At 43.3% G+C, this 13,641-nt stretch overlaps 1 protein-coding gene across 1 annotated transcript in view; it reads left to right on the top strand.

Annotated features, from left to right (window-relative positions):
• Positions 1 to 13,641, top strand: part of PMFBP1 (polyamine modulated factor 1 binding protein 1) — a 47,338-nt gene that overhangs the window by 24,539 nt on the left and 9,158 nt on the right. Inside the window, exons 7-15 of the mRNA XM_045810296.2 lie at positions 2,083 to 2,209; positions 2,311 to 2,468; positions 3,920 to 4,160; positions 6,140 to 6,329; positions 6,468 to 6,621; positions 7,665 to 7,832; positions 8,102 to 8,239; positions 12,471 to 12,635; positions 13,179 to 13,346. Of these exons, the coding sequence (XP_045666252.2) occupies positions 2,083 to 2,209; positions 2,311 to 2,468; positions 3,920 to 4,160; positions 6,140 to 6,329; positions 6,468 to 6,621; positions 7,665 to 7,832; positions 8,102 to 8,239; positions 12,471 to 12,635; positions 13,179 to 13,346 (1,509 nt within the window). The remainder of the gene's footprint in view (positions 1 to 2,082; positions 2,210 to 2,310; positions 2,469 to 3,919; positions 4,161 to 6,139; positions 6,330 to 6,467; positions 6,622 to 7,664; positions 7,833 to 8,101; positions 8,240 to 12,470; positions 12,636 to 13,178; positions 13,347 to 13,641) is intronic.

The raw sequence follows: 13,641 nt of genomic DNA on the forward strand, positions 1-13,641 counted from the left end.
CATTCTTTTTTGTGGCTGAATAATATTCCAATATATATATATATCACATCTTCTTTATCCATTCATCAATTGATGGACATGTGGGCTGCTTTCATATTTTGGCTATTGTAAATAATGCTGCAATAAACATTGGGGTGCATGTTTCCCTTTGAATTCATGTTCTTGTATTCTTTGGGTAAATACCCTGTAGTGCGACTGTAGGAACCTCCATACTGTTTTCCACAGTGGCTGCACCAGTTTGCATTTCCTAGTTGAGATCTTATCTTAAGTTCGTCATACCTGAACCTGAAGTCCAAGACAAAGCCAGCCACCTGAGGCCATACTATGGTCAGGCTTGCTAATCCTGAAATAGCAGCAAAGGGGAGTATGGCAGAGAGAGTAAACAACACATATAAGCATTCCAACGGTCCTTTAGTGGAGGGACAGAGACTCCTCTTTCCAGGACTTTCAGATGCCAGAAAGTTTGAGTGAATGAGGAATCAGTACTGAATTTTGGAGTTCCTCCTTGGACATCTGTCAATATTTATTTTAAAGGTCAGTTCCATGTTATTCACGTCCTGACCTACAGGAAGATCTCATAACACTTCTATTTTTTTGTTTGAAAAATGTCTTTATTTCTCCCATACTCTTTTATTTTTTGTATAGTGGCCAAAAACACATAACATTAAATTTGCCATCTTAATGACATTTAAGTGTATATTTTAGTCATGTTAAGTCATATTTACACTGTTGTGCAACAGTTCTCTAGAACTCTTTCATCTTGCAAAACTGAAACTCTATAGTGACTAAACACTAATGCTTCTTTACTACTCCATTTTTTTTAAATGATGCAGACTTCCCCAAGAAACAGAATATGCTTTTCCCTGCCATTTTATGTGTCCTGTCCAATGCTTTCATGGTATCTGGATATTCTATTAGGAATGGAACTACCCAGGTCACAATTAATGCCAGATCTCAGCTGGCCTGGCATAGAGTAAGACTTTGAGCCCCTGCAGTGCCCACACCTAGGTCATATGGCGACCATCCTATATTTCTCCAGCTGTCCCTCCATCTTCATGCTGCAGTCCTCCCTTACTGACAACTCTGAAATCACATAACTATCCCTTGATGCCCAGATGACTAACTGCTCCTCCTCAGCCATGTGTTCTTCCTTCTCTTAGTTATAGCCCATTCCCTTCTCCTTCAGAGTAGAAGCCAAAGTCTTTGCCCAAGGACTACCAGCCCCCCATGATATGATCACCCACTAACCTCTCACCTCATGTCCCCCACTCTCTCCATCACTCACCCCTCTAACCACATGGCCTCCCCCACGTTCTCTCCCCAGAGTCTGGTCACTGGCTAGCTCCCCTGTCTGCAGATACCTACAGATACTACAACATGGCTCACTCCCTCACATCCAGCAAGTCCCTGCTCAGAGGCACCTTCTCAGTGGGGCCAAACTCTCCATTCTATTTATAATGGCAACCCTCTCCCCCTATACACTTCTATTGTCCTTTTGCTGTTCCGTTTCTTCTATAGCACCTATCAACTATTAAATTTTCTACAAGTGACTACTTATGCTCTTTGTCTGTCTCACCCCACTATAAAGTCAATTCCATGGGGTCAAGTATATGTTTCTATGTTCTTATTCTACTGTCTCCTGCACCTAAGACAGTGCCTGGCGCATAGTAGGTGTTCCATCATTGACTGTCAATTGTTGTAGGGCAGAAGGAGTGGTGGCTTTTGTGCACATTCTGCATAAGGGTGATAGTCTGCCATATCCTTTTTTTATTATTTTAATTTGTTTAATTGAGATATAATTGACATACCCTAAAATTCACTATGTAAAGTGTACAGTTCAGTGGTTTTAAAATAGTCACAAGGTTGGACAACCATCCCCACTAATTCCAGAGTATTTTCACTACTCCAAGAAGAAACCCTGTATGCGTGAGCAGTCATTCCCTGTCCTCCCTCCCTCAGCCCCTGGCACCTACTACTCCACTCTCTGTCTCTCTGGACTTGCCAATTCTGGACATTCAGCATTTTAGAAAGCATTCTTCCCTCATGTTCTCATCCTGCCCTGCTCCTGTCCTATCTGCCCAGATACTGAAGCACTTGCAGGAGCAGAAAGACAGCCAGTGTCTGCACGTAGAGGAATACCAGAACCTGGTGAAGGACTTGCGCATGGAGCTAGAGGCCGTGTCAGAGCAGAAGAAAAATATCATGAAGGGTAAACCGGGAGGCAGAGGGGGATGGGACACAGTGGGGAGAGGCAGAAGGGAGCCAGAGCCCTCCTCTGAGCAAGGAGCACTCTCTCCCTTCCCGCCGTAGACATGATGAAGCTGGAGCTGGACTTGCACGGGCTGCGGGAGGAGACATCCGCCCATATGGAGAGGAAGGATAAGGAGGTCGTCATCCTGCAACGGCGGCTGCAGGAGCTACAGATGCAGTTCACGGAGACCCAGAAGCTGGGTTTGAAGAAAGACAAGGTAAGGCAAGAGGAGCTCCCTGGTTAGAACCACCAACAGGATAGGTGTGAGGCCAGACCTTGGCCAGTGCCAGTCCTGCAGCTGTGCACCCACGGTGATTGCTTGGGGAATATCAACACATGAGCAATGAGACAGCAGGTTCTTTAGGTCCAGAGGCAGTTCTGAAAGCACTTCTTTGGGACTTCATAGCACATAATAAATAAATAAAATACCATTATCCAGGGACCTTAATAGAGATATTGACTCTATAAGAGGTTCTTCCCCAGCCCTACATGGTAGAGAGTTTGGGACACACTTGCATTGTTTTTTTTATGCTTTCGTTTATGCTTGATAGTGGAAAGAAATGCTTTAAATATTGTGTAGCCTTATTAAGAACTTCAAGTGAATTTCGATGTATAAAATTACAAATATCTTATGAATATGCATATCAGACAGTTTGAAAATATTAATGGAACTATGCCCTAGAAGATCTGTAGTTGCCAATATAAATCAAGGTCTGGAAAAGCCTAGGAATGGAAGTAAGGAAAGAAAGGTTGTAAAACCAATGCAAGTTTGTGTAGTCAGCACAGTTCAACACTACACTTTTATCAGAGCTAGCAGAAATCACCCAACTAATTGGCTGATCATTCAGGCTCCGTATTTGGAGGTTCAGAGAGGATCCATTAGTCAAAATGGAAGTATCTGGAGAGATGACCACACACAGCCAGGAGTCTGGGTAAACAGCTTTGAGTCATTCATATATTCATTCAACCAGTATTTTTGAGCTCCTGTGATATGCCGAGCACCATTCTAGGCATTAAGAATATAATAACACATGCAACATCCCTACTCCCCTGGACCTTACATTCTAGAAAGACAGACAATAAACAAATCACAAAACTAATATATAATGTAATGCCAGGTACTGATAAATTCCTACAAAAGCTTGGTAGCTGTTTCACACAGGATGGTCAGGGAAGGCCTCTGTGATAGGGTGACATTTGGACAGAGATTTGAATGAAGTGAGGGAGCCACCCAGGCAGAGTTCTTGAGGAAAAATATTCCAAGCAGAGGGAGTAGCAAGTGCAAAAGCCCTCAGGTGGGAGTCTGCTTAGAATATTCTAGGAGACAAGCTGAAGCCAAGAGGGGTAGGGGTGGCAAGAGCTGAGGTCAGACCAGATCATGAGCATCCCAGGAGGTTGCTGTAAGGACAGTGGCCTTTTTCCAAAGAAATGGAGCCAGTGGAGGGTTTTGAGGAGAAGCAGAGCAAGATCTGACTTATGCTTTCAGAGGCCCCACTCTGGCTGCTGCACTGGGAACAGCCTGACTTGAGGCAGGGAGCAGAGGTAGGAGACTATGTGATATCCAGAAAAGAGAAGATGGTGGCTGGAGAGGGTTCAAGATAATCTGTACCTGGCTTCCCAGGGTCACTGCTCAGGCCTCTATCAGCATTCACGCTTTGCTTTCCTCAGCTCCTCCAAGAGAAAGATGAAATGCTGCATGAACTTGAGAAGGAACTGGCACAGGTTCAGAACAGCCTCATGAAAAAGGAGATGGAGTTGGAGAAGCAGCAACGAATGGCAGCAGAACTTGAAATCACCATCCAGGAAGTGAAGCAGGATAAGTCCAGGGCAGAGTGTGGGGCCCTGCGAGCTGAGATCCAAAAGCTGAAGGACTGTCTCGAAGATGCCCAACAGCAACAGAAGCTGGCTGGTGAGGCCCCCAGCAGATGGTGTCCCAACCACATTTCAAACCCTCGGGGCTAGAGCAGTCCCCCCTCTTTCTCTGAATGGCCACTTCCTACTCCTTTCTCCACTCTTCACTCCAGACCTTCTTGTGATCTCATGGGACATCTCACAGGAATCACAATGCCCTTGTGAGCTCCTTCGCTCACCCCTAACTGGGAAGGTGAACTGCTGAAAGCATATGTGTACTGTTTTCTCAGCAGCATCCGTTGAAGTTCACCTTTCCCCATCACAGGGAGGACAGGACTTTGCTTCTGTGCATGGCATTCCTCCCCATCTTCTCCAGGACCTTCGTCATTTACTCATCCCCCACTTTAGATATCTTCTCTCCCCTTTATTGCCCCCCAACACATTCTTTTCCTCACAGCCTGTGCAGCGGATCATGTCCTTGCTCCTCTGCTGAAACTGCTTTCTCAGAGGTCACCAATAACTTCTTGCCCTAAGTGTGGACTTTCCACTGGGGGGATGAAAACAATCAGAAATTAGGTACTGGTTATGGTTGCACACCTTTGTGAGTATTCCAGAAACCACTGACCCGTATGCTTTAAAGGGTTAAATGTTTTGTTGTGTGAGTGTCATATCAATTTAGGGGGTAAAAGGTCCTTGGTATGGCCTCCATCCCCACCCTCCTTTAACTGTGCATCTGTGTGTGCTGTTGATTTTCCACACTCAACAATTGTTTCCCAGCTTTGAAGATGTAGCAGGTCCCTTCTTCTTTCACAAATCTCACCATTGTTTCCTCTTTTCCCTCCTTCTCTGACAGTAGTCACCCATCCCTCAAACTCTGCCCTCCTCCCTCTACTCTCATTCTTGGGACAACTCCAAAACCTAGAGCCCCAGCTCTGACTTGGCACCTGTGGTCACTCTTGTCTTTAGAGAGTAGCTCCGCCTGGGCAACCCACCTTCCCATCTAATTCATCATTCCCTAAACTGAACTTTCTCTTCCCCGCTTAAAAAAGAAATCCCTCTTTCTTATTCCAAGGTATATCATTATTTCTGTAATGACACCATTTTTCTTCCAGTATCCCAGGCTGAGAAATGGAGACAAGGGTGATGTTTAAAACAGAAACTATAGTAGAAACTTTAGGATGTAGTAACATATTTGGTGTAGAGAAACTCCAGTAAGCAACTTACTTGATGTTTCTCCCTTTATACCCAGTAGGGGCAAGGGCATGGGCTAAAAGGATATTGTAGGAAGTCTTTCTCCATTTAATACATTCCAATTTTCTTAAAAAACTCTTTATGCCAGGTCTCTGCTCAAGAACCCACTAAATTAACTCTAAACATTTCTCTCTGGCTTTCAAAATCCTCCAAAGCCCTCTCCTGTCCATACACTCACTCAGCAGTCTCCCAGCACTCCTTCCCACTTTCCTTCCCAGTCAAACCAATCTCTTCCCACCCTCTTCCTACTTGCTTCCCCCATCCCATTCCCATGCATTTGCTCTAACATTCCCCCCATCTGGAATTCCTTTCCTCCACCTTATTCTCAGGCCCAGCCATCTCTGTTTCTCCCTAAGTCCATCCCCGACTGTTCTCATCCACATTGACCTTGCTTCACAGAAGTTCACAGTGAGTGCACACTTCACATGACTGTGTTCTCTATGTCGTGTGGGCCAGTTATGTCTTCCTCACGAGACTCCAAACTCCGTTAGGGTCAGGATTTGTCCCTAATGACAGGATGAGTCACATAAGAGATACTGAGCAATTTATATTGATTTTTTAACTTTAGTCCAGGAGCAGTCTACGGCTGGGGGGTAGCTGAAGACAGATAACAGAGCTCCTGAGGAGTGATAATGAGATGGAGAAAAATGAGGACGGGTTGGAAATTGAAGTAGGTCACAAAATGAAGGAACAGACTTTTTAACTGGTCTTATTTGACAGTCTGATCTTCCCACACACCCCCTTCTCCCACGCACATGTGCCTGGCTTGTCTGCTGTGTTCCGTAGCTCAGCAAGCCACCCAGTACAAAGAAGAGACCCTTCTGGCAAAGAGTAACCTGGAGGATGCCCAGAGGAAACTGCAAAGCTACCTTTTCCTGGAGAAGCAGAAGACAGAGACCATCCAGGAGCTGCAGAGAGAACTTCAGAAGCTGCAGAAGGATTCCTTGATGGCTGGAGAGGAACTCGCACCCAACAGGTACCTCCAGAGAGAGGCTCTGTCTCTGGGGAGCGGATCTGGACACGGGAATGAGATAGCAAGCCCCATGCAGCCGGCTCACAATCTGCCAGCACAGACACTGGAGTCTGTCTTCCTGTTGTTGCCATTTTGCTTTAGGAAACGGATAGAGGAGCTGACATTAGAACTCTCTGAGGTCCGGAGGAAGCTTGAAAGTTCAGAAAAAGAAAAGAGGCAGTTTCAGAAGACAACGACTGAGCAGGAAATGAAGCTGAATGAATTGCTAGATCGTCTAAAACTCCTTCAACACCAGGTATAGAGGGCAACTAGGCTGCCAGCCCAAGCATCTGCTCTGCTGGAGACTAAATATATTAGTCTTTATTTGGGAAGATGCCACCACCAATCCATTCAAACTAATTGTCCAGAATTTGTGTTAGAATGCTAAGCCAGCCTATCAGCCCTAGTTCCCATGACTGATAACAAGCATTTTCAAGGGCTAAGCTTGAAAACGGAGGACATTGTTGGGTTTTTTTATATGATTCAAAAGCTATCCTTGTCAGTCATTTTAAAGTCCTCGATCTCTGAATTATTCTTTGTGTGCTTTTCTAAGATTTTTTTTAACTTTATTCAAAGAGGTTTTTACGTGGAAAGATTTGGTAAGTGGGAGAGAAGGTTGATGCTGTGGGAACTTGATCTATAAATAAAATAAGTTGGTATATCTAATTGAACAAAAAAAAATATTGCTGAGCATCTGAGGAAACTTTTTTTTTATTACCTATGCTAAATAACCAAGGAGTCACCCTCATATTTATCTCATTCTCTTTGTTTGCTGGGGGGGATTGTTTTGTTTTTTCAAAAATATATAGCCTAAGACTGCCTTTCAGGCCAGTCTTTAAAAAAAAAATAGGGGGGGCGCCTGGGTGGCACAGCGGTTAAGCGTCTGCCTTCAGCTCAGGGCGTGATCCCGGCGTTATGGGCTCGAGCCCCACATCAGGCTCCTCCTCTGTGAGCCTGCTTCTTCCTCTCCCACTCCCCCTGCTTGTGTTCCCTCTCTCACTGGCTGTCTCTATCTCTGTCGAATAAATAAGTAAAATCTTTAAAAAAAATAAAAATTAAAATTAAAAAAAATAGGGTTTTTTAAAATTTATTTGAGAGAGCAAAAGAGAGAGAGAGAGCAAGCACAAGTAGGGGGAGGAGCCAAGGGAGAGGGAGAAGCAGGCTCCCCACTGAGCAGGGAGCCTAGCGTGATACAGGACTCAATCCCAGGACTCCAGGATCATGACCTGAGCCAAACACAGACACTTAACTGACTGAGCCACCCAGGCACCCTCTTTCAGGCCAGTCTTTATTTCTCAGCACAGGGAGCAAGCCTCTGCCAAAAGCAGTTTAACAGAGGAGCTTCAAGAGGTGACAAGATTACTGGAGGAGAAACGGGAGCAGTTGAAAAAAAGCAAAGAACAGGAGAAGTTGCTGGAGCAAGAGCTTGAGACATTCCGACAGGAGGAAAAAAAGAAAGAAAAAATGGTGAGAAGGAGAGTCCAGGAAGAGCTGGGTTCGTGAATCCAGGGCAAGGCTTGAGCCCCACTGAGCCTGGCAGCATACAGAGGCCATGGGTGCTCAAACCTCAGGAGAGAAGGGAGGGAAGGTAAGAAAGGCAAGTGAGAAGGAGAGAGAAGGCCCAAGACACCACAGGCTGCAGAATGGAGCTGTGGGCGTGGGAAGGAGGAGCAGGCTTCTATGGGAGTCTGAGGTAACACCTCTTTTCTGGGCTTTGTTCTCTAATGGGGGAGCAGACAAAGGAAAATTTGAGGATGTTGGAGGAGGAAAATGAGAATGTCAAAGCACAGTTAATGCAATGTTCCACGCAACTGGAATCCTCTCTCAGCAAACAAAACGCCTCCCAGCAAGTCATCCAAGAGCTAAATAATGAGGTGAGTTGACAGAAACCCTGAGAGAGTGAGAAACTTGAACCCTGTGACCCTTGACCTGAAATGAGCACTTCTCTCTCCTCCAACAGAAATGCAATGTGCATCCTGTGGCGCCTATAGTTCCACTTGTCTCCCTGAAGTGGGGGTAACCCTTCCACACCCGTTTGCTTAGCCAAGGAAATGTTTCTCCCACATGTGGAGGGTCTTATTTAATATCTGCTGGAGCTCCCAAACTATCTGGGCTTTGGCAGCAATCTTCCACAGCAACATTTCAGACCAGAGTTGAGTGAGTCTACTGTGGGCAATTTGCTCGGGAACACTACCAAAAATAGTGCCAAAGCACTAAAAAGGGACGGAAAGGGAGACAGCTATTTATCATTACGCAAATAAAGATGACAGAAAAGAGTAAATGGCATCTAGCATATACAAGGCACCATGCTTGAAGTCAGTCATCATTTATTAACCATCTACTTACGGCCTTTACATGCCTTCCATCTGCTTGACTCCCAATAAGATAGAGATTACTATGATCCTCATTTTACAGAGGAAAAAAAGGCTGGGGCTCAAGGTAACTGATTAATAAGCAATAAGATGGACCAGTGTTTGAACCTGGATCATCTAGCTCTAACACCTAACCTCTTTCCCGAACTTCATCATGAAAGGCAAGACTTTCCCTAACTGAATATATTTCATCTTTCTGCAGGAAACAAATATAGCATCTTGATAGGTGGTCTCTTGGGTTACAAATGAAAGACAAAGAAGCTCTGATTCCTTTATAATTTAGGAAGAAAAAATGTTATCTTAGATTACTATGGACTATGCAAAGTATAAGAATAGCACTGCCCGATGGAACTTTCTGTGGTGATGGAAAAGTTCTATATGAGAGCTCTCTAATATAAAATATCTACTAGCCATATGTGGCTGTTGACTACTTGGAATATGGCTTTGTATGACTAAGAAACTGAATTTTTAATTTCAATATTAACTAATTTTAGTTTTATTAAAATGTAAATAGCTTCGTGTGGCTAGTGGCTACCATATTAGATAGCACAGAAATTGACATTTCTGGAGTTTTGTCCTCCAGATATATAAATCTCTCCTTTGCTGTGGTCCAGAGTTGAGTTCTGAGTCACTGAAATCCACAAGGAACCTCACTGAATGTAAGGGATATTATCTGAGTATTTAATATGGGCTGTTGTCATATTTGCCAAAAGAAAGATAGCCATGTAAGTGTGGAAGTAATGCATTCATTTCAGAATTCCTTTGATGGCAATCAGGAGAGGAGAGGGGTTTTTTTGTGTGTGTGTATAAGCATGTTCAACTTTTTAAAAGCGTACCTCATATGTATTATCAGTTGAAACAGTCATTGAAAGAGGCTTAGTTTTGCATTCTAAAATGCAGTTTCTTTCATCAATATTCCATATCTCAATTTTTAAAATTACCATGTGAAAGCAAGAGGTCTTGACATTTTTTTCATCTCTTTGATTCTAGGACATTTTTCCACTACATTTTATAATTAATTGCTATTAATAAGAAAGCTAATTTATTTTACATATTTATTCTGTTTGGACTTCTTGTTGAACTCACTTCTAAGCAGTAATAGTTTTTCAGTTGCTTCTCAAGGATTTTCTAGGTAGATGATTATATCATTTGCAAGCAACAAAAATTCTCTAAACCTTTAGACTATTTATTCCTTTTTTTTTCTTGCCTTATTGCATTGGACAGTACCTACAGTTTGGTGTTCAACAGTAGCATCCTTTTCTTGCTTTTAAGATTAATGGAATCCATCTGTTTTGGTATGATGTTCTTTGTAATATGATGAATAAAATTAATTAATTGATCCTAATTTTGGCCCATCCTTACATTCCCAGTACAAGTCCTGACTGTGTGTCATGTATTACTCTTTTAAAACAATACTTGGAATGTTCTAGATAGTAAAATAAGGTCAGTATGACTGGAGTGTAGTAATCAAGGGGGATATTGGTATAGGAGGAGAGTAGAAAGATAGGTAGTGGTAGACGTTGTGGGCTCTGTTAAGCAGTTTGGGGTTTTATTCTAAGAGCAATGAAAAGACATTGATGAAATTTCCTTAAAGGGGCTGGAGAGGTGATTTGAGCTAGGTTTTCAAATAGAACTCTGACTAATGTATGGAAATATATTGCAGAGAGGGAAATGAGTGATCCAGTTAGGACGCTATTGCCATTCAAGTTAGTGGCATCAGTGAAGACAGAAGTTAGCAAATTCATGATGTGTTTTTGCAGTAGAATTGACCAGACTAATGATGGACTGAATGTGAGAGGAAGCAAGGAATCAAGGATGACTTAGTGAAACTCACTTATAAAACCATCTATTTAGGCCTAACTCTTTTGGCAAGGGAGAGAGTACATCTTTATGATAATTTTTATTAAAACTCTTTGATTGTATTATTTACATATATATAGACATAGATATAGATATAGATAGGTTTTCAGTATCTTTCTCCAAACTAAACCACTGATGTTAGAGAAATTTAAAATAAAGCCTCCAAACTCCAATGGACTTTTAGTTCATAACAGCCTTCCCAACTTACCTCTTTTCTCCTTAAAAAAAAAAAAAAATACCACTCCTCCCTGCCCCAGATTTCTCTATGGTTTTGCCACAGCTTCTTTGTCCCAGATTGCAATTCGCTTTCATTCCCAAAGAAACCCATCTTCTGCTGGTAATTTTTTAAAAGTAAAAACAATAAATACATAGTACAAATAATAAATAATATATATTTATTACATATAAATAATAATACACAATTAATTAATTAATTAAGCTTCAGTTTTAGCTTCTAGCATCACTGTAATTTATGTCACCACCCTTCTTTTTGTTATCTCACCTCTGTGATGAATTTCCTGTTTTGGCCACTAATTATCAGGAGCTTACAGTGAATTGCAGTTTCTCTTCAGTGATTCCCCTGGTTTATTGGGCAGACCCAGTTGACTCCATGTTTTCAGAAGTCCCCAAAAAAAGATGCATTTCTTTTTGCAGAAGACCAAATAATTTGATCTTTAGGAATGGTTTCATTCCCGGGACATGTAAATATAGAGTCAGAAGTACAATCTAACTCTCTCATCTCACCAATTCCTAGAGTTGAAGATACTCAAAATTCCATCTGAAAAAATAAATAAACTTCAAGCACGGAGCAGTTACTGAAGAAAACCTAGTGGAGTGTGTTTCTGTGTAGATGGCCACATAGAGAATGTGGGTTATTAAAATATCAAAGAGCAGATAAAATACCAAAGAACAGAAGTTGGGAATGTGAATTTCTAAGGTCTCTCTTCTGCTTCCAGATTTGGAAGTAGATCTCTACCCTGTGCTTAAAAGTATTTAATAATATGTCCAGTTACTTAGCATGTTCATGACCATACTCACAGCTATATAGTAATTTATACCTTACTAAGCCCTTTTCACCTATATAATCTCATTTGGTCATCACCAAAACTCTATGAAACAGTTGAAAGTAACTGGTTTGCAGAAGAGGAAACTGAGGCTCCGAGTGATTAATTAAATGACAGAACCACAACCTCTAACTCCAGATCTCAATTCCTTTTAACTATAGCATGAATACTTATTACCAAGTTTAAGACACAGACTTCAGTTTTGAAACATGCTTTACCAGAACTACATGTTCAGTGCATCCCTAATTCTAAACATTGCCATACAAAATATTTCATTCAGTCAAAAACAATTATTTAGTACTTACTGAGCACATAGTATGTGCCATGCACTAAGCTATAGGCAGTGGGGATACTGCAGTGAAGGAAGCACATACAGTCCTGCTTTCATGGTGCATCAAGTCCAGTGGATTATGTCAGGAACTAAGGAAGCCATAAAATGTACAAATGAAATGTTGTATCATGGTTCCTAACCTAGAACCGAATTCCAGATCTTTATTAGAGGCTACAAAGTCTGTGAAAGGGATTATTCATGTACTTGATATATCATGGCCCAGTACTGCCAGTACCCCTTGTATGTGGGGGAACTGCTAACTTAGAAGGGGAAGTGTGGGGAGAGGGGTGCAGAAGAGCACCTGCCTGGAAAGGCAGCTCTTCTTTTTATAACAGTGAGGGGAGGGTGGGGACCTTATCACAGACTGCTCTGCATGTTAGCGCAGAGAGAAGAGAGCCCAGCTCTTGTCCATTTCCTGAAGACAGAGAGAATGCCTCTATAGGCATGAACCTTGATAGTGATGTTCCCCCTCCTAAAGCTAGTCCTTCAGAAGGAGGCCTTAGAAAGTCTGCAGATCCAGCTGGAGAAGGCTGTGCAGAAGGAGAAGCAATATCTCCAGAACATGGTCAGTAAAGAAGCCTATGAGGAATTGTCCCGAAAGTCAATCGCCTGCCAAGATGACCTGACACAAACTCTCGAGAAGGTAAGCCATATCCTCTCACCTCCAGGGCTGTTTGGGGCAAAGAAATGTCTGAGTAGTACAAGAAGTGCAAGAGTCAACCCCTGCACAACTGGCTGTCACTAGGACGATCTGCAAACTCTTGCATGAGCTGGGATGTCCTTCTAGGGAAGGCTTGCCTCCTCGTAGTGAGTCTTCTTTTTGGGCGGCAAAACGCAAAGAATGAGGCCAAATCTAACGAGTCTTTCTGCCCGCAGGTGACCCAGGGGCAAAGTTTTCCCCAAATCTAGGTTGTCTGGGCAATTTGTGCCCCACCCATTGTTGATCATGCCTAGCTGATCAGTTCAGAGAACTGGAAAAAGAGGAAATGGGGTAGGGGAACGAGGATGTAGCAAATCAACCACTGTCACCTCCCACCCCTCTCTGGGACACTAGGCAAGTGACCAGGTGTCTGTGCCACCCTGAGCAGAGTATGGGGAGGGACTAGAACCCTTCTCCATTTAGCACTCAATAGAATGGCCCGAGGAACTGTGACGGCCATTCTCATCCCCTTTGTCTTTTTGGAAGCTCAATCATACGACCTCAGAGACCAAGAACCTGCACCGAAGCTTGGCACAGGCCCAAGAGAGGAAAGTTCAGCTGGAAGATGAAATCATTGCTTACGAGGAGAGGATGAAAAAGCTCAACATGGAATTAAAAAAACTGCAGGGCTTCCAACAGCAGAGCGAACTAGAGGTGAGAAGCAGCCAGGAGCTCAGGCTGCCTTCCTGTTCCAGGTCCCCAGGGTCGGTCTCCTCTTGCCCCGAAATTCTTTAGTACAGAGCCATTCCCTTTGGCTAACCGGTTGCCTCCACTTGCTGGCTCAGGGAGCTTCAGGTAAAGGCGGCAACAATCAGAGCAGGGGCACCCTCTGCTGGTACTGGAAGCAAAGCGCCCCCTAAGGAGTCTCCCAAAGCCAAGAAAGCACCCTTCTGCCTTGTCACAGAGGCTCTGGGCTCAGAGCAGCCTGCCGCCGGCCGGACTCTCCCTC

Source organism: Ursus americanus, chromosome 21 (genome assembly GCF_024610735.1).
Source record: "Ursus americanus isolate L20-20 chromosome 21, mUrsAme1.1.p, whole genome shotgun sequence".
NCBI classification, from domain to species: domain Eukaryota; kingdom Metazoa; phylum Chordata; class Mammalia; order Carnivora; family Ursidae; genus Ursus; species Ursus americanus.